General features: G+C 47.3%; 4 protein-coding genes across 4 annotated transcripts; 2 read left to right on the forward strand and 2 right to left on the reverse strand.

Moving 5' to 3' along the window:
* Positions 1–2,004: 2,004 nt before the first annotated feature.
* On the reverse strand, positions 2,005–6,140 carry LHYA1_G001614 (uncharacterized protein; the record flags this gene model as incomplete). The annotated part of the gene is made up of 3 exons (XM_031146594.1): positions 2,005–2,681; positions 2,729–5,373; positions 5,716–6,140. 3 exons carry the CDS (start codon positions 6,138–6,140, stop codon positions 2,005–2,007), a joined length of 3,747 nt encoding a protein of 1,248 aa, XP_031009139.1.
* A 2,556-nt stretch (positions 6,141–8,696) lies between these two features.
* plb1 (Lysophospholipase) lies at positions 8,697–10,377 on the forward strand (the record flags this gene model as incomplete). Its single annotated transcript, XM_031146595.1, has 2 exons — positions 8,697–8,945; positions 8,998–10,377. The coding sequence occupies 2 exons, from the start codon at positions 8,697–8,699 to the stop codon at positions 10,375–10,377; spliced, it is 1,629 nt and encodes a 542-aa protein (XP_031009140.1).
* Positions 10,378–11,910: 1,533 nt separating this feature from the next.
* Positions 11,911–13,381, reverse strand: LHYA1_G001616 (uncharacterized protein; the record flags this gene model as incomplete). The annotated part of the gene is made up of 2 exons (XM_031146596.1): positions 11,911–13,210; positions 13,266–13,381. The coding sequence occupies 2 exons, from the start codon at positions 13,379–13,381 to the stop codon at positions 11,911–11,913; spliced, it is 1,416 nt and encodes a 471-aa protein (XP_031009137.1).
* A 398-nt stretch (positions 13,382–13,779) lies between these two features.
* sos7 (Kinetochore protein) lies at positions 13,780–14,678 on the forward strand (the record flags this gene model as incomplete). Its single annotated transcript, XM_031146597.1, has 2 exons — positions 13,780–13,977; positions 14,034–14,678. The coding sequence occupies 2 exons, from the start codon at positions 13,780–13,782 to the stop codon at positions 14,676–14,678; spliced, it is 843 nt and encodes a 280-aa protein (XP_031009138.1).
* Positions 14,679–18,777: the final 4,099 nt, after the last annotated feature.

Here is an 18,777-nt window from a genome sequence, read left to right on the forward strand (position 1 = left end):
TTTGATTATTGTGCGAATAATGCGAGACTTCAAGAGCACTGGGAGATGCAAATATGTTATATATAGAGAACTAAGGAATAGCCACTAATGAGTGGATCTTCGAAGACATCCTGAAATAACGTTTGGAAATTCTGAGGATCCTTTTACGGGTACTTGTACCGTCTGTCGTACGCCTGTGTGAACCCTAGCTAGGTGCTTCGTGGGGCTCACCTAAGCGAGTGAGTCTCTGCTCCCCAGATCTTTCCCGCATTTGGCCTTTTATTAAGGATCGTCATTTTGTCAGCCCGATGATCTACACAACGTACGGAGTACGGAGTACCGTACAGTATATCAGACCTTTACGGAGGTATTCCAAGACGGACCGATTTAGGCACAACTTGAGGATAAGTTCCTGTACTCCGTAGATCTGAGTGGGGAATTTATGCATCTAAGATCTAGATGGAAAAGCATCTTCAACGTGTTGTAAAAGTATCATGTCGGGTTTATGGATGGACCTTGTCATTCAAAGGATTCAAAGAAGAAAGACTTAAAACACGTCCTATGGTTTGAATTAACGTGTTGGGCAAAGAAGCTAACGTATTGGGGTAGGAAGACACGGACTTTGCCCGCTTTACCTAACCGAGGGTGCAGGAACACATGGCCCATATTCGTGCTGCCAAAAATAGCCTGTAGGGGGTATTACCTTGTCAATCTTTACGTCAAATCCCAGGGATATAAGATTCCTTCCAGTTGCCTGGGTTCAGCCGAAAAGCTTGTATTTACGGTGCTAGGGGTTTGTAATAATATGGCTCAATCTTATTGGCCGCAAGAACGACGACCTACTAAACCAACCATGTTTGAATTATCTCCAGCGAATCAGCGACAAATCTTCGAAGTCTTTTTGTGCATTTTGAGCCTCAAGTGAAGCTGCTAAGCTTTATCTGACTGTACTAGTCTGTACTGTAATGTAATGTAATGCATTACGGCTTTCTCTATAAAAACACGTTACGCGAAACGTTATCCCTATGAGTTTAAAGGGTCCTATCTATAATTAAATCTGGATCCTAGAAATTAAAATACTTATGGTTAACTGAGCGACCATCCCACTTTACCTCACGTTAGACACCAAGGACAACTGCAACTACAACTATAGTCTAAACCCCTCTTAATAACAGCCTGCGCTTGCAAACCTACAACGAGCAGCCCAAGAGGCAAATCAGATGTATCAATACCTCACAATCATCAAACACAAACCCATTACCTAGGCAACTTTCTTTTACATTTCAACCAAACTTGCAATCTTTCGAAATTCGCAAGAAGAAACAACGCTAGTAACATAGACAACGCAACACCACCGGCAATGGCGCACCCAACATCACATCACCCCAGCATCACAACACAACAAAACAAAACCATCCCACAAAATCCACAAACCTTTACATCCAAACCCCCCAGAAATCAAACCACGCACTCACTAACTAATAATTCTCACTCTACTTCCACTTTCACATACGACGCTTTTGTACATACGAGCTGAAAACAACGTCGTGGTGCATACCTACATACGGACACGCAGCCCGCATACAGTAAGCTCAGCTCAGCACCATCAGCGACAACTCGAGATGATAATCACTAGAAAGGTATGTATCTAGGTACAGAAGAGACTTCAAGCACGTAGCTGACTCTTTCCCCGTACGGGCGGACACATATATCCGTCTATGAAATATTTGCAAAAAGGGCACGTGTGCGAATTCTTTCTTGCCTTGAAACCGTACGGGAGAAAACATGTACGTATGAAGTAAGCCGGTCTACTTAGTAGTTAGGGTTCGGGGCAACCAATGGGAGAAAAAGACAAGGCCAGGGAAGAAAACTATAAAGCAATACTGGCACTCGAGAAAGGAATAACAAGTGGTATTCTGCACGAGCGCTAAGGGAAGAACTGCCTACGGTCCTGTGATGGCCGCCTACCAGACGCCTAGTAAACATACTCGCTGACCCTGAACTAAAGCATCATGAATCCATCAATCAAACTTCGTCTTTCCGACCCTCATCAGCAGGCGCCTTTGTGCCCTCACCTAAAACCGCTCCTCTCTTCTTCTCGACAGTATTCTTCAATACCCTTAACCTGTCCTCCGTAATCCTTATGGCAGCCTCCATCTCCCTCTCCTCCATCTTCTCATCCTTCAACCTATCCTCCATCGTCTTGGCTTCAACAGTCATCTTCCCCACTTCCCTGACCTTCTCCATACCCACTCTATCTTCAAGCCAAGTCCACAACTCACTCTCTTCCCTTCGCCACATCTCCTCGTACGCAGCGACACGTTGAGGAGTGCCGATGAAGCTCATGTTAGTGTCTCCACTCCCACCCAAGCCGAAGCGGAACCAAGAAGCCACGAGCAAGCCGACGAAAATGCCGTATAGAATGTTGCCGGTTAGCAGTGGGCCTATGATGTCAAGAATGGGGCCGAAGATGCCATGGAGAGGTTCGAAGAGTCCCCAGCCATCTTGGACAGGCTTCTTATCGCTAACACCATCCAAGGTCTTCGCGAGGCTCCTGGACTCGCGGCCCTTGCGGCCTTTCTTCTTGCCTTTGCTTGTTGGTGCAACGGTGCCGCGGCGCGATGATACGGCTGTTTTCAGAGCGATGATGATGTCTTTAGTATACTGTACCTGTCCATCATTGGCACCCTTTTCAATCGGACCTGTGGGAGATTAAGTAGTGAAATTTTCAGAGAGAGGGTTAACGAACCTTTCAGCCAACTCTTGCCAGTCCACTCGATGGCGTTGTTCACCTGTAGCCTCGTGCTGTTCCCTTCGCCCCAAGAAAGACAATACTTGGTCTTGACGCTGAAAACATTACCACTGGGCACATCAGGTGTTTGAGTCGAGATAGTGACTGAAACTGCCTTCTCGAGATCCAAAGAGTCAAGAGTCTCCGTGCATATACATTTGGTTTGCCTTGGGCCAATCGCGCCACTAAGAGGCTTGATGTATGAGTAATTTCGCACTTTGTTCTCCGAGGTCAAAGGCGCTGCTGAAGTGCCCTCCATGGTCAAGTCCAGGCACTTTTGTTCAACGGTGAGGTAATGCCTCATCCATATTACCGATGCAGGGCCAAACATGAGACTATATATCTTGCCAAGTGGAGCAGGAATGATTTCGTCCGCAAGTATTTTAGAATAATGGGTTTCTCCATCCGAGCAAGTGGTAGGAGAATGCGCAGCTGGACCAGGAAAGTCAACAGACGCCGCGAGAGTTGGTTTATCTTCTTTGCTCTCAGTCGGAACACCATTCGTCACGACTGCTGCTGAGGCTTTTCGGCTGACAATTTTTTCGACCATGTCGCTACCCGCCACACTTCCCTCAGCTTGAGTAAAACTCATTCCATCTTCCTCCTCGTCATCTTCATCGTACATCTCATCGCCTTCCTCAGCATCACTGTCGGATTCCGAACCGCTCTGGCTGTCGGGAGGAGCAACACTACCATCGGCTTTCTCAGTCTTATCTCCACCTCCTGTCTCGTCGATTGTTACGCCGTTCAAGGAACTCCGCAAACTCGGGTGTCCAAGCTTCCATATCCCAACAATCAGATCATAAGTCGAGTCCCGACTGGTAAAACTCGCAAAAATGTTCTTTGCATGTAGAGTAGAAATCATAAGCCCATTCTTGAACAGCAATGCCGTGCTTCGTTTTTCAACAGAAACAATCTCGTCAAAGCTCATAACCAAAGTAGTGACCCAACCAAAAATGTTGCTACTAAAACATAAATGGCCTTCAGAAACGTACAATCGCCCGTGGGCAAGGATTTCTCGTTGCAAGGCACAGCTGTAGTCTTCAATCAAGTAGTCATCATCCGGTACACTCCTGAAAAGTTGATGAAAGTCGCGATTTCGCTTCTTGCTTGCAACAGCAAACCCAGTAATCTTTGGGTTTCCAGCTTTTGGGTCAGCCATAGAACCATGAGCCGCCGCAATAGCGGCACCAATAGCCCCACCAGATGTCGCGGTGCTTCCCCTCTTCCTACGATGGCCTATCGCGCTTCGAATACTGCCACTACGCTTGATGCCAGCGTTGCCTTCAAAAACACTACCATTCGGCGGCGTTTGTTCTCCAGGCAGAGATGGCTCATATAATGATCGAGGTCCAACAAAGGGTTGGATGTCTTCCACGACAGTTGTATATGGCGTGGTTTCATACCCTTCCCTGGAAGCTGGAGCGGTGGCATATGATCTGTTTGTGAAGGAATCTTCATTTGGTAGGTCAGAGCGACCCCTCTGCTCCTCGGGAAACTTCGAAGAAACTGGCGTGTTCGTTCCACTGGTGGTCTCGGAAATTCCCAAGTGGCTTAGGCTGAGGTCCCCCATCCCTAATGTCTTTACCGCTAATTCCTTCTCCTCTACCTCACTATTGGAATCCGTCTTGTCCGCTAACGTTTCGACTTCCGGACTTTCTGCTATGTCCTTCAATTCCTGTGTGCCACTTCTGGATCTGTTCCCGGGAGGAGCCACGTTTGTATTTCCTATACTGTTACTTAATTGATTTGCGGCGTTCTGAGCAGCGGAAAATACGCTGGAGAAGAAGCCTCCTTGTCCTGAGGGAGTTGTGGAACCGTTTTCGGGGGTAGGTGTTAGTGGTGCAGATGTGATATTTGATAATTTGCTAGGTCCGAGAGTAGCTGATCCTGATCTCACCCGTCGGTGCGATATCATGTTCCCCGAGGGAGACGTCACCACATTGGGATTCACAGGGCTAGAATCAGATTGAGAGTGAGTATGCCCTCGTTCGTGAGGAGTCGTAAAACGGGGCGAACTCGAGTCTGTAGGTGTTGGAGGAGTATTTACGATTACAGGAGCGACGGTGTCGCCTTGTGGAGGTGTTAAGGGGACTGCATTCGTATCTATTGGGCGTATTTGTGCAGTCTTGGGTCGTTCTGGGGAGGAGTTGTCTAAACTGGTTTGTGAGGTCTGTTTTTCAAAGATTCTCGAAACAACACTTCCACGCCTACTGTTCCCCGCCGAATCGTTGTCTTGTGGTAGTGTCCCAGCCCGGCCTCCAGCCTTGCGCTCCGGGCTTATGCCAGGGCTCGCCCCACGCCTCGGTTTGAAGGCCTCTTTTAATCTGCCAACAGGAGAGGGAGAGCGCTTGTGTGATCCGTCTGTGGGGGCTTGGAGGCTGTTTGTCGCGAGAGATTCGGTTGAGGTTGAGGCAGCCAGGGCGTCGGTTTGGGGAGAAAAGGTCGAGGATCGGGGTCGAGTAGCACCGTCCAATTGATCGTCTTCGGGTTTGGGCTGAACGATTGTGGGTACTATCGACGCCTGCACGAGCGGGGACGAGGTAGTAAGGTACCCGATGTGGGAGGGATGTGTTGACAATGGAGGTGATGTTTCGTAGGGTCTGAGAGAGTCAGATACACGATCGGATTAGAAACGAGCGGCAAAGCAAGGGATGATCCAAGTCAGTAGCAATGTACAATGTTTAAAGCAGCTGAGCTGACTAGGTGGTTGCAAGAATAGACAAATGAGAAGTGTTGAATGAATGGCAGCATAAACCTTGATAGATTGATTGGTGCGAGTTATGAGTCGCTGGGGATGTTTGATTATGTTTGATTTTGTCGGAGGAAATGGCTGGGGTCGATCGAGCAGATCTTCGCTTCTGCATGCGGCTCTGATTTCGATGCAGCGCTGCCTTGAACAAAAGAACAAGAACACGAACAAACATGAGAACTAGAAGACTCACGATACAGTATCCGAATCATTTGTGAGCAAGCTGCTGCCATCGCCTGAGCGGGTTGCTACACTACCATTGCGGCGCTCGACCTCGTTCGCCAAGGTCCCTCGTTCAGCAACACTCCTTCCTCTCTCTGCCTCCTCGCTCGCCCTCAGCTCGTCTTCTCTCTCCTGCTTCCTGCGCCGTCGTTTGGATCCAATTGTTGGCACGAGTTTCTTGATGCCCGTGGATTCTTGCTCGTCGTCGGATCCATTGAGCGTCTTCAACCTCTCAACAACGCTGTCCAACGATTCTCGAAATCCCCTTTTGCCGTCGCTCTCTGCGCTTTTCATGGAACTCGAAGCCGAATCGCCATTCTTCTGGTGCCGCTGACGGGTCTTGGAGAGGACGTTCGTCAGGCCCTTCGATCGCGATCTTGAAGGCGATTCGGACATGGCGGCGATTGCCGGAGTAGCAGGTGGGCTGGTTATCGCAGAAGGGACAAATTCGATTGAGACGGTGCGTAGAGATTGCAATCCATGGAGTAGAATAAAAAGGGAGGCAAGTAACCAAATAAAAGCTACGTGAAGTGAATGGAAGACAACGTCGTAGAGACAGACCTTGATCCCACCCTGGTTCCGCGATCGTGCCGCGGGCGTTAGCACAGTAAAGCGCCGATGACGAGGTAGTCTGTCAAAGAAAAGCCAAAGGAATGGAAGGTTTCAATGTTTCAAAGCAGGCGGCGTGTGTTGAAGAGACCAAACGGATAGGAGGATTGCAATGGTATATACAAGAGATAGCATGTAGTATTTCATCGGTTTTGCTGTCCCCTACCTGAGTAGGTATGTACACCTAGGTGCTTCTTACATGCTCTTGCCTGATTTGGCTTATTACTACCAACACCCAACGCCATAATCAGCGGCCGCCACTACCCCAGATTCTAGATGTGTTGATCCTGCCATCAACTACCTGCCTATGTAGGTACTCAACAATCTATTATTAAAAGGCGCCTGTCTAATTCCCTCTTGTTCTTCACTCGAAATGGTTCTGTTCCTTGCACACGTGGGAAACACGTTTTCCCCGGATTGCAATCCTACATCTTGCCCCACTGCATTGCATGCATGCATAGTTCTTTCCAACAGCCAACCACTGCGTGCTTTTTAAATATAATACCGTATTGTGCACATGAATCTTTTGACATTTTGTTAACTTCCCAAGAATATATCTCCCTTATTTGGAAGCCATAAATCCATGCCGCGGCGAAATTGAAGTGCGGTTGTTATCGAGATCAAGGTTACTTTCTTGTTTTTACGGATTTTTTAAGCAGCTTCCATTCACGACTTGCCACTACAAGCTTGCTGATATGGATATGCATTCGAGTTGGGTTTTTTTACTATGTTCTTTTATTAGACTAGCCCATTGACAACAAATAAAAAGGTCGATGTCTTGAAGACCACAGAAAACCGAGGAGCCACATCTGGTTTCTAAACTCTGGGAGTGATCTCATTCTTTTGTCTTGCTATAATTTTCTCTCAACTAAAGAGTACCATCATGCTTTTCTATCTTCTCAAAATAAATTCGGATGTGGTCTGCTTCCTTTGTCTACTTGTAAATCTTGTGCTTGGGTGGAGGTCTGGCTCAAGGTGTGTAGAACGGAATTCAGCTCAAGGAAAACCGTACACAAGATTAGAGATAGTACGAAACAATGTAGAGTTTCAATAGAATGTTTGATACTAATAAAAACATTCCATGGAGTAGCATTGGAACCTTTGGACAAGAGAAAGAGAGAAGTTAGGGGCCAAGAATTTAGCGCCGACCCCTAACCAGCCCCTTTTATATATTTATAACCACTCGAATTCATAATGTCCTTGAATTATTGTTAGGTTATCTTTCTCTATCTAGGCGCAGACCTCCTCGCCGAGATCTACCGGAGCAGGTGCTTTTTAGGAACCACATCTATGTTAGCATCACCGATTCGTTATCTGAATATCTACATTGTCGTCCCCTATCTGGTGTCTTAACCGCGCGTTCTTCTAAGTTATACCCCTCCATAACCGTACATTGATAATGCCTCGGTTCATCAACCCACCTAGCAGTTCAAAAGTCTAGATATCCCACTGTAAATATCGGTATGTTTTACGGGAAACTAGCTGATTTTGTTAATCTAAAGTCATCCCGTATCGCGATAAAGGCAGGTGCCTCTACAGGTACTTCGTACGAAATAACCGGCCCTTTCTGTGCAGACTAGAACCACCAACTTATAACAAATCCTATGTCTATAGTAATTATTCTTTCTAATATAAAAAGAGCACATACAATAAGTACTACTATAAGATATTCCCTATAAAGTTTTAAAAAGGTTTTATTTATTTATTATGTCCTAAGAATAGCCTATTTCTATGCGATTTTGGGTGTTATAGCCCGTGCACAAAATGGGCTTTTTTATCGTATTCGTAGAGGTGTGGTGCTCATAGTCGTTACTCTCACTGTTTGCCAATTATTGACTTTCTTACTTCGTACCACAGAGCATATGGTTTTGCCTAGGCGGGATGTGCGGGGGGTGCACGTGCAGTAGATAAGGTATGATTCGGCGCGGCGCTATACTACTTTCTAGTAAACCTCATGCACTAAGAGATCGAAAGCAGAGGTGGAGTATGGTTTGTATATTAAAATCGAACACAGGTTGGAACCGTTGGATAGGATTACTTCTTAGAGACCCCTTGTTACGGGAAGAGTTTGTCTGATTAGGCTCACTGCCGGCGCTACCACAGCCCCCCACCTCATCTAATTTGCTTAGCCTTGGCCTACCGGTTGTACCGGTATATCTACTCCTTGAGGCCTTCCAGATGTTCTTGGGATTTATGTAGGTACTCCAAATATTCTTTGCGGCCATTCTTGCCGTCTGGGCAATTGACTTCAACCATTTGCTCTTTCCTCGCTCATATTCGTATTCGTCTACCTTTTCTCACTTGTGACGTTCTTATTCCTCAACATATTCACACGCAATCAAGATGTTCGCCGCTACAGGTATCCTCTCTCTGTTGCTGTCTACAGTTTTAGTACCGGCGGCGCTGGCCGACAGTTCATCTTACGTCCCAATTTCCGCAACATGCCCATCGGAGTCACTCGTAAGAGCTGCCAGTGGTCTCTCAACCAATGAAGAGGCATATCGAGTATCTAGGAAAGCAGTGGCTGACGAAGCACTCAAATCATGGTTGGCCGAAACCAATTCTGAATTTAATACCGATGAGCTTCCGACGGTATGTAAATTGCATTCAAGTGATCTCGGGACGGAACGCTGACTGAAGTTAGATTGCATTGTCGAGCAGTGGCGGCGGGGACAGGGCCCTGCTGTCAGGTGCGGGAGTAATCCAAGGGCTTGATGCACGAGATAGCAATGTCAGCACCAGCGGGCTCTTCCAAGCTCTAACCTATCATAGTGGTCTCTCCGGAGGTGCTTGGTTGTTGACATCGTTTGCTGGAAACAATTATCCTACCATTAGCTCTCTAGAGTCCAACCTCTGGGGACTGGCTATACAGGATAGTCTGCTAGATCCGGAACTTTTGGGAGCCTTGATCGACTACCTTACAATCGCCGACGAGGTAGAGGCAAAGGAAAGCGCAGGATTTGAAACCACACTAATTGACGTGTATGGCCGTCTCTTAGGTTATCAACTCTACGGCGAACCGGATGGCGGCGCAGGACTCACTTTATCTTCAATCACCGGGTTCTCCAATTTCACTTCCCATGCAGTTCCTTACCCAATCATTACAGCTCTTGGAGCTAAAGTCTGGCTTGGAGAATGTACTCCAGGTCCAAACGGGACGACGTATGAGTTCACTCCTTTCGAGTTTGGTAGCTGGGACAGCGATGTCAGCGCGTTTACTCAGACAAAATACCTCGGTACATCTATGAAAGGAGGGAGCCCAGTTTCATCATGTACGATCAACTATGACAATATTGGCTACATTGCCGGAACCTCCAGCGATGTTTTCGCCTCCGAACTCTGCACCGAGATTTCAGATAGTTCCGAACTTGTCACGGAGTTGGAGAAGATTCTTGTCGATGTTCACGAAATCGCAACATCTGACCAGTACGCGACCTACAGGAATCCGTTCTACGAATATCAATCTTCAACTCAGGTTCCAAATTCCGCAAACAATATCAGTGCTCAACAGAGCCTCAGCTTAGTTGATGGTGGTGTTGCCTTGCAAAACAACCCCATCTTTCCCCTTCTCCAGCCCGCCCGTCAGATCGATGTTATCATCGTCAATGACAACTCAGCGGACACAAGCAACAATTGGCCAAACGGGTCCGAGATTTTGACTACCTACGTACAGTCTTTCAATCACAACCTGACACGCATGCCGTACATCCCACCTGTCGCTACGTTCATCGCTGAAGGCTTGAACACAAGAGCTACTTTCTTCGGCTGTAACGATTCCAGCAAAGTTACCATTGTCTACCTTCCTAACGCCGATTTTACCTTCTCGAGCAACGTACCAACTGCACAACTCGCATACTCCAAGGCTGAGCAGGCTGATATGATTGCTAATGGGGTTCAGATTGTGAGCCAAGGAGAGAAAGCGGGCTGGGGGACTTGTCTTGGATGTGCGTTGATGATGAAGACAAACCAGACTTTACCGGATGACTGCACTGCTTGTTTTGCAGATTATTGTTATTATGAATAACGTGTACCAAGTTAGCGTTTTATTCGGACCTTTATACATGTTTATGTTTATAGCTACCTGCTTTCTTGCATGCCCTTGGTCCGTGAAAAGTAGATATCACGTGACAGGCCATTCAGGGATAGTACTTCTGATTTCGAACATACATCGGGCTCACAAAGCCGAGAGTCTTGGCATGCGTCTGATTGAATATATATTAGTGAATGAATCAACTGCCATACCACTAAATCAGGTTTGATATAGGCTGGTGCATCCGGAGGACGGTATCTTTAATCAAAGTTCGCAATGAAGTCATAATAAGCAATCGCTATCAACCAATTTGATCAAGGAGAGTGGATATGAAGTTTCAATGCAGTATCTTCGGAGTCAAAGCCAGCACTCATCGGGTGCCTCTGTCTCTGTGTATATACCGGAAGCATTTCATTGTGTTGTCCCAAACCCCCTCACTTAGCATTCGTGTCGGCCAGTTCCATCCTTTTCTTCACAGCTTCTTCATTTGCCAATACAGAAACGAGCTTCTCTTCATCTGTGCCGTTGATCATCGCTGCATACTATGTATAATGTCAATGAAGTTCCTAAAGCATCAAGAGGGGATTGTCGTCTTACAGTCGCTCTAGCCTCGACAATTACATCCATTGGGGTGTGAACGCCGTCGATGAAAGTGTTTTCTGTGCATACTTTCTCGATTGCTTCCATTTCACCCTTGAGCAACTGTCCCTGTGTGATAATGTTCGAGGCCCTTTTTTCGTATAGCTCAATGACATTCTTCATATACACTAGTTTTGCAAGCTGTATGTATAATGTCAGTTTAAAAAGCAATGATAAAAGTTAGCGGGAAATAATGTGTGTACTTACATGTTGGGTGGCCATGGAAACCTCATCTGGAGGATCAAAACTTTTTCCTGGGAGCTGCATTGCCCAAAGACTCAATATGCTTCTTTCTTTATCGGCATCCTCAGACTGATTGAATGTCTCCAACTCCTTAGACCCTGCCGTTGTCTATTTTTCAAGAGTCCTTGTTTTGTCTTCAATAATGGTCATGAACTGGCTGTGTCTGGTTTCTTCACGAGCGAGCTCTGCCTGCACTTCGGCGACTGTAGCACAATTAGTACTCGGAATCGTGTCTGAAACGTCTGAAATGGTGCTTACGGGATATGTCACCGACCTGGGCCATCCTGGGAACTTGCGGATTGTGGTTTTGCTCAAGTGTTTCAAATTTTGTTGTTGTTGAATTGAATAAAGGGAGGAGGAAGTCCTTCTAATAGGCGCATCACGAAATTCACTTACAGCTATGAGATCGCTTGGCAGTGATCGACGGCACCTTCGACTAGCTTAGTCATGCTTGAGGTTATCTCATTGCAACACTCGTAGACCTTAATAGAATAGGATAATAGACCTTCGGCCTATACATTGCTATCAATATTAAATACGACCTTTAATCACGGATTATATTATAGGTCTAGATTATAGATTTTAAAAACAATTATATTTTATAAACCTAACCCTATGCCCAAAATATATATCTTAGCTATTTTACTAACTGTCCTTCAACCTCCCAAACATCGGCTCAATACTAACTCCACCCGTCTCATCATCAACAATCTTCCCCCTATCCCACTCCCGCCCCTCCCCCTTCTTTGCCCACCTAACATCCTCCTCCCTCTTCTCTCCCCCCTTCTCCCACTTCCCAATCTCGTCTTCCGTGAAGCCCGCCGCCCGTAACCGATCAGCGCCTTGCTGCTTCCACTTCTGGCGATCGCGTAATGCTTCTAGGGCTTGGTCCCAGTCGTTCTCTTCATCGACGTCGAGGTGGACGTCGGCCGTCGGGTCGTAGTCCGCTGAGAAGCGCGAGTCGATTCCGCCGGACAGGTGCGAGAAGGTGCCACGCCCGCGCGAGCGGACTGGTGGGGGTGGTGCTGGGCCAATGATTGATTCGAGGGGGTCAGAGTCGTAGTCTGTTTGTTCTTTTCTCTTGGTAGGTAAGGGTGACTCTTTTTGGGGGCGCCGAGGTGATCGTGAGCGTTTTCGAGATGATCGGTTCCCGTGTCGGGATTCCTTGTCTCGGTGCTCTCTTGGTGAGCGTGAACGTGATCTGTGTCGCCTTCTTTGCTCTCTGTCCTTGGAAGTACTCCGGCTTCTATGTCTTCTATGACGGTGTCGGTGACTTCGAGATTCCTCCTCTTCTTCGCTATCAGTGTCTCGACTACGGTGCTTTCTCTTCGATGCCCCCTCGGCGCTGATCTTTGGTTCTTCGTCCTCTTCTAGACTCTTATGCCGTCCCCTTCTCTCGCTCTTTGAACGTCTCTTGGAATCTTCTTCGTCACTTCTATCTTCCTGACTCGGATGCCTTCGTTTCCAATATTCCTTTGAATGACGCTTCTCTACCGCGTCCTTCTCACTTTCGTCCCCTATGCTCTGGGCTTGAAGCCTGCAGTCATCTCTGCGATTCCTCTTCGGCGCTATATCTTCTTCTCGGCCCTCATCTCGAAACCGTCTGCTTCCTTGGCGACTCTTCTTGGGACTCGGCTCTTCATCCCCACCAGCACCATCGCTCCTACCCGTCCCTTCCTTCTCCCCACCCCTTGATCTCGGACGCTTAGCCCTCCTTCCCCCGTTTCCAAGAATAGCTGCTATATCCCCCAACTGCCTCTTCCTAATATCACCTCCCCCAACCACTCTCGACTTCTCTCCACGGCGTTCAGCAGTCGCAAGACTCTGGAGGCGAGCGCGGGACTCGGCGGCTTCTTTGGCTAGGAGAGCTTGGTTGTGATTCGTGGTGTCCTTGATGATGTTGGTGAGGAAACGGGTATTTGGTTTCGGTTTATTTGACGGAGGTCTGAAGATGTTAGTTTGTACATAACCAAGGCTCAACTATAGGAAGGGAGACGTACTTGGAGGTAGTAAGATCGCCCTCGAATCCCATCCCTGAATACTTTAGGCTCCGCTTTGCCTCTTTATCCATAAGCTCAGCGAGGTACTCGTCCGTCAAAGCCTCCGAGTTAGACATGGCTGTCCTGAATTCCTAAGTTGTAGACAGTCCCAACTCATCGAAAGAGCCTTTATGGGGGGGGGGGGGTGTGCACTTGTGAATAATACAGCAAGAAGGATTTATTTGACATCCCCGCCGCATTTGTTCCTGATTAGGCAGCGCCAAGGCGGTGAGGTGGCAAAATCTCGAAGTAAACAAACCGCAAGGGCTCGCATTCTTGAATTCAACATGACTTCATAAATCGCATGGTGCTTTAATTCAAACCTCACACATAGACGAGATTTCGTAGCCTAATCTATGAGTACACCTCCTGTCCACCTCCCTCTACTCCCGCGGGCCAAATATCGCGTGTAAAGCACCTTTCTACCCGACGCGATAACAGAACCCCTCGCGATCAAACATATTCCCAAGTCACAATGGGCCAATCATCAGAAGAAATCCTCGACTCAGTCCTCGAAGTCCAAAACGGCCATGAGCTATCAATTATCAAACTAAGTGAGCCAGTCGCCGGTCCACTCAAGAAAAGTTCCGGCGAACGAACTTCAGATGTATCTGCGGATGTTTTCGAGAACCCGACACCAGCGAGTCTCGAGGCAGATTTGGCGCATTACAAGGTATGTTTATCTTCTATTACCATTTGCCGTAGCCAAAAACTAAGCTATGGGCCAAGGAACTCTTTTCGAAACTCCGCTTCTCTTACCTTGAACAAGTCACAAAAGAGAAATTCATACGCGCCATTGTCGGGGACCCTCCTCTCGTTGTCGAACACCAGGAAAATGTCGAGTTAGAGTCATCACTTGCTGTCTCGAAAACATCCCTCAAGGCCCAGAAGACTGAGGTCGCAGAGCTGGTTGCGGAATTGGAAAAGAGGGGTAGAGAGCTGTGTCGGAAGTACGAGAATGTTCAACTGCAGACGACGCAACTACAGCAGTTACCTGAAAATATAGAGGGGCTGCAGGCTAGTATTGAGGAGCTGAAGGCAACACAGCAGCCAGGATCGAATCCGATCCTGAGTATGCCGCTGGAGAAGACGTTGGCGTTGGTAGAGGAGAGACAGAGGGAGAGGGCGGAGCTGGATAGACAGTTGGAGCAACTTCAGCTTCTAGTACCGAGAAAGACGCGGGAATTGGAGAGGTTGAACGCGGAGTTGCAGCCGTTGGAGGTAAAGAGACTTGGGAGTACGGCTTCAGCAAGAGAGGCTAAGAGGAGGAAGGAGGAGGCTTTGGGTGGTTTTGGGGATGATTTGGAGGAGCGTGGAAGATGGTGGAGAGGTGTAGAAGGGGGATTGAAGGGCATGTTGGGTGTTGAGGGTTAATCTTTGTGGAGTAATTGGAGGGTATACCAGGGGGATTGGGCAGGCGTTCCGGTGATGCTATGATGAGTATAGTATGATGTTGTCTGACGTATGTGGAATTCTGAAAAACAGAGATCTTTACAGCATTTTTCGATAGACCGTAAGCTACCCATGCTTCCGTGTAGTTGAAGGACAGAGTGTAGTTGAGGGACAGAAAAGCGACATGATCTTATAATCTTCCAGGCGGATTGGGACATTAACAAGCGTCAGGAGAAACCTCATCCTCAACTTGGTTATTACTATTCTCAACGTCCTGGGTCCCCGATGACTCACCATCCTTCACAGTGTACAACAGGAATCTCGAAGTTGGAAGCAGGTTCATTCTGACCCCATCCACCGGTCCCACTCCGATCCCAGTCAACAGTATCGTTTTGTCCCCAGTTGCCAGAGTCTCGCTTACCGCTATGAGATCCCTTGACACTAAAATACGACGGCGACAACGAGCCCCCTCGCCCCCATCCACGAATATGAATGCCTCGTCCCCTGGTTGCTCGATCCCTCAATCCCCTGATATCATCACCATACCTAGGCACTAGTTGGTCACCGTGACCTACGCAGGGATAAGGCGCGCAAAACTCACTCCTCTTTGCTCTATCTTGTCTGCCTCTTCCTTATAATTGTCCGAGGCTGTGTGCATGGCGTCTTGCAGTCCTCTTGTCTGAGTCTACCTGTGGGAAATCCCAGGCATTTCCACTTCCGGTTCACTAGAGTATCCACGCGGTGGTATTATACGAAGAAAACTTTCTAGCTACTTCTTTACGACTGCTTATAGCTAGATCCGACAGTTATCGACATCCGTTGTTGTCCCAGCTGTTTGACAGGCGTCACAGTATCATTTTCAGTATATCAAGCTTTTTACTCATATCAACCATCACCATTGCTTTCAGCTGTCAAATCTTCTCAAATTAGTATAGATTAGTATATGTTGCAGAGTATACTTGCACAGCTAGCCCTATTAGGAGTCATGACTTTTCAGAAGCACCTTTTGGGCGTGACTGTATACAACTACTATACTCTGAAATCATTTCTAGGATGATAGGATGACAGTACCTATCTTTGTGTTCACGAGGAAATATGTCGCTATTCCAATATGTTCTCCTCCTTCCCTCTATGCAGGTATCCTTCTCGGTGGTCACGTCAGGGTCGTGCCTGCCGTTCTGGTATGCCACTCCTATATTACAACTTCGTCCCGCACTTCTCTCCCTACCACGTTCACATCCAACCTCCACATCCAAGCTACCTTCGACGGCTCCATACTCTTCTCGACGGACAGCTTGGGCGAGTAGGTGTTAGCCATGGTCGACAAGGTATGTCTCTGTCACCTGAAAAGTACTTTCCATGTTCTGTTGGCTGATGTGCACTCCTTCCACAGAAGAACCCCATCGAGCTTCTCGACGAGGTCCCCAACGCTTCCACAAAGCGACAAAACAAGGTATGTCTCTATCACCTGAAAAGTACTTTCCATGTTCTGTTGGCTGACGTGTATTCCTTCCACAGGAGAACCCTATCGAGCTTCTTGACGAGGGCTCCAACTCTCTAAGGGCCGCTATCGGTCAGAGAAGATACAAGAGCGATGATACCATCGACAACTCCGAGGCAGAGTCTGACAACGAAACGACCGATGATAACATCAACGACTCCGAGGCAGAGTCTGACAACGAAACGATCGATGAGAATTGGAACGCTATAGGTCCATTGCATATCATCGTGTGTGCGCGAAAGACTGAGACAGGAACATATGAGGAAGTACTCGAGTTAGAGCAAGGAAATCAGTTGATACTAAGAAAGTTTACCGAAGACTTTCTAAGCGACGTTCCCTATTCTTACAACAGAGGCGGTTGTTTGGCATAATAGGGGTGCTGATGAGGGGCTTCCCTGCTTTCTCACAGGACCGGTCTTTGATGACTTGCTTCTGCTTGATCTCGACGAAGACCTCTACAATGAAAACTCCGATCGACGATTTATCACCATGCTTACTGGTAAGCCAGAGAACTCGACCATCATAATTCTAGTGCGTGGCATTAATGGTGCCTCCGCCAACATCTTGAGCTGGCTTGGCCTTCAGAGCATGTGTCGAAAGCTAATGATTGTATTGGCTTTTACTTGTGCGGAGGTTTGTGTGCGATTCCGCGCCCCCGAAGATCACGACTTCTTTTACCGCACCGAACCATACGACGAGAGGTTGTACTGTTTTTTTCCACTGGTCGGTCTCATCAATCATGTCAATGGCACAGTTCCCTCTGGCAAATACGCCTGGTTTATAAAAAAGTGGGAAGAGGCCACCCATTGGCGTCAACTCTTCTCTGTGGCATATCAATCTGGAGTACAAGCACAGGTCAACGATGTAATGGCAGATTATGTCAAGCAGCACTTTCGGCCCCGAAATGGCCTTCCATTGATGCGAGGTGTTTGAGGATATCTCACCTTTACTCGGTGGGAAGATAGAGTTATGGGCAATTGTAATCAAATCCGTGGCTGTTGAATTTTGGACTGAGATCCGGGTTATACTTACAGTGGATGGATCTGGTATTATACACACCTTGCTTGTATGCTTTTCGAGCTTATTTTGATCAAATTCTGGACTCTCTTCAGAGATTGTACCGGGGTGGAGTCGTAAAGGACGGATAATGTAATGAGCAGTTGAGTTCCAGCGAGTTTTAGCATCCATGATCATTTGCAGCGGACGTTTAGATAAGTTAGTATCTGTAAATACATCAGATTTGAACCTTCAACATTTTACCTATCTTTATCTGCTAGAGATCCTTCAAGCGCTGGGGACCTCAACGGCGCCAAAAGAGGGTGATTATCCACACAGACAACGTGACAACACAGATCGGACTTGCAAAGCAGTCCTTTTAATCACCATTACAAATGCTCCCCTACAACAGATCCTGCTTCCAGGTGCCCAATTCAATATCCTCACCAATGCAACTCATCTTCCAGGAGCCGAAAACGGCCTCGCAGATGCCCTATCTCGCAACCTTACGGAGAAGATAGCTAACTACCTTTTTACCTAGATGCTGCGACAACCCTATACCCTAAGCATCCCCCTGAGTTCTTTGTCTCCATCACATCCATGCCTCAAATTCCTCTACTACAGCCTCTCTCTAGGCACTCGATCGATATACAAATCGTATTAAACCTCCTACGAGAACTTCTGCTTTAGCAGAGCGATAAATCTATATCCAGCGACAATATACATGCTAGCAGAATGGATATCACTTCGCGCATTTGAAGCCCCCAGCTAGGGACCCCTGAAAACAGATACAATGCTTCAGGCCCTCTCGGTAGTCCGCTTAGTCCACATCGATCGCAACCTCTCTATCACTGCATTTAAATCACCTTCACTAGCCAGAATTCGATCTGGAATCAGCAGGATGCAGAGAAAGGAAGCTGTATCCAAAGCGCTTATCCATAGATCGATGGCCTCAAGTGAATTGACCAATTTCGGAAATTTTCGATTTATGTGGTCTAAAAGAGGTTCGAAAGACGTGTGTTAGGGGGTGAATGTTATGCAGAGCGCCCTCTGCGCCCAAAATGAGTGAATAGGAAAGTATGTTGAAAAAGCCGATAGAATGTAAGTTCCTGATCGCAAGAGATATAGGTAACGTCCCAGAAACGATTTCGTAGTATACCAGTCACGCTCCAAAAGATGCTAGATCACCGCTTCGATTGATGCTTGTTGTGCGGATATACCGAGGTAACAAATGCTATAACAAGGAGCAATATGTTGAGGACAATGTGGTGATAACATCGAAGCAGTTTTAGGCCTTACCCAGGGCCCGTGATAAGTGATAAGTGAAAAGGCGACAATGTGGCCTGTGTCGAAGCAGTTCTAAGCCTTACCCAGGGCTATAATAACCTCTTCCCACCCCTATTTGAAAACAAGACAACCGTCTTAAAACACGAGAGGAGTGGTGAGATCTAGAAAACGATTCCCTGGTCTTCCTGCGTATTTCATCGCTGATTGGTCCATGTCTAGTGCCACCAAATCTGTTTCGTAGGACGTGATCTCAGAGTTCAACGGAGATTCATTTCTAGGAGATTAGCGGAGGAGTCA

This window comes from Lachnellula hyalina (genome assembly GCF_007821495.1).
Source record: "Lachnellula hyalina strain CBS 185.66 chromosome Unknown contig00008, whole genome shotgun sequence".
NCBI lineage: Eukaryota > Fungi > Ascomycota > Leotiomycetes > Helotiales > Lachnaceae > Lachnellula > Lachnellula hyalina.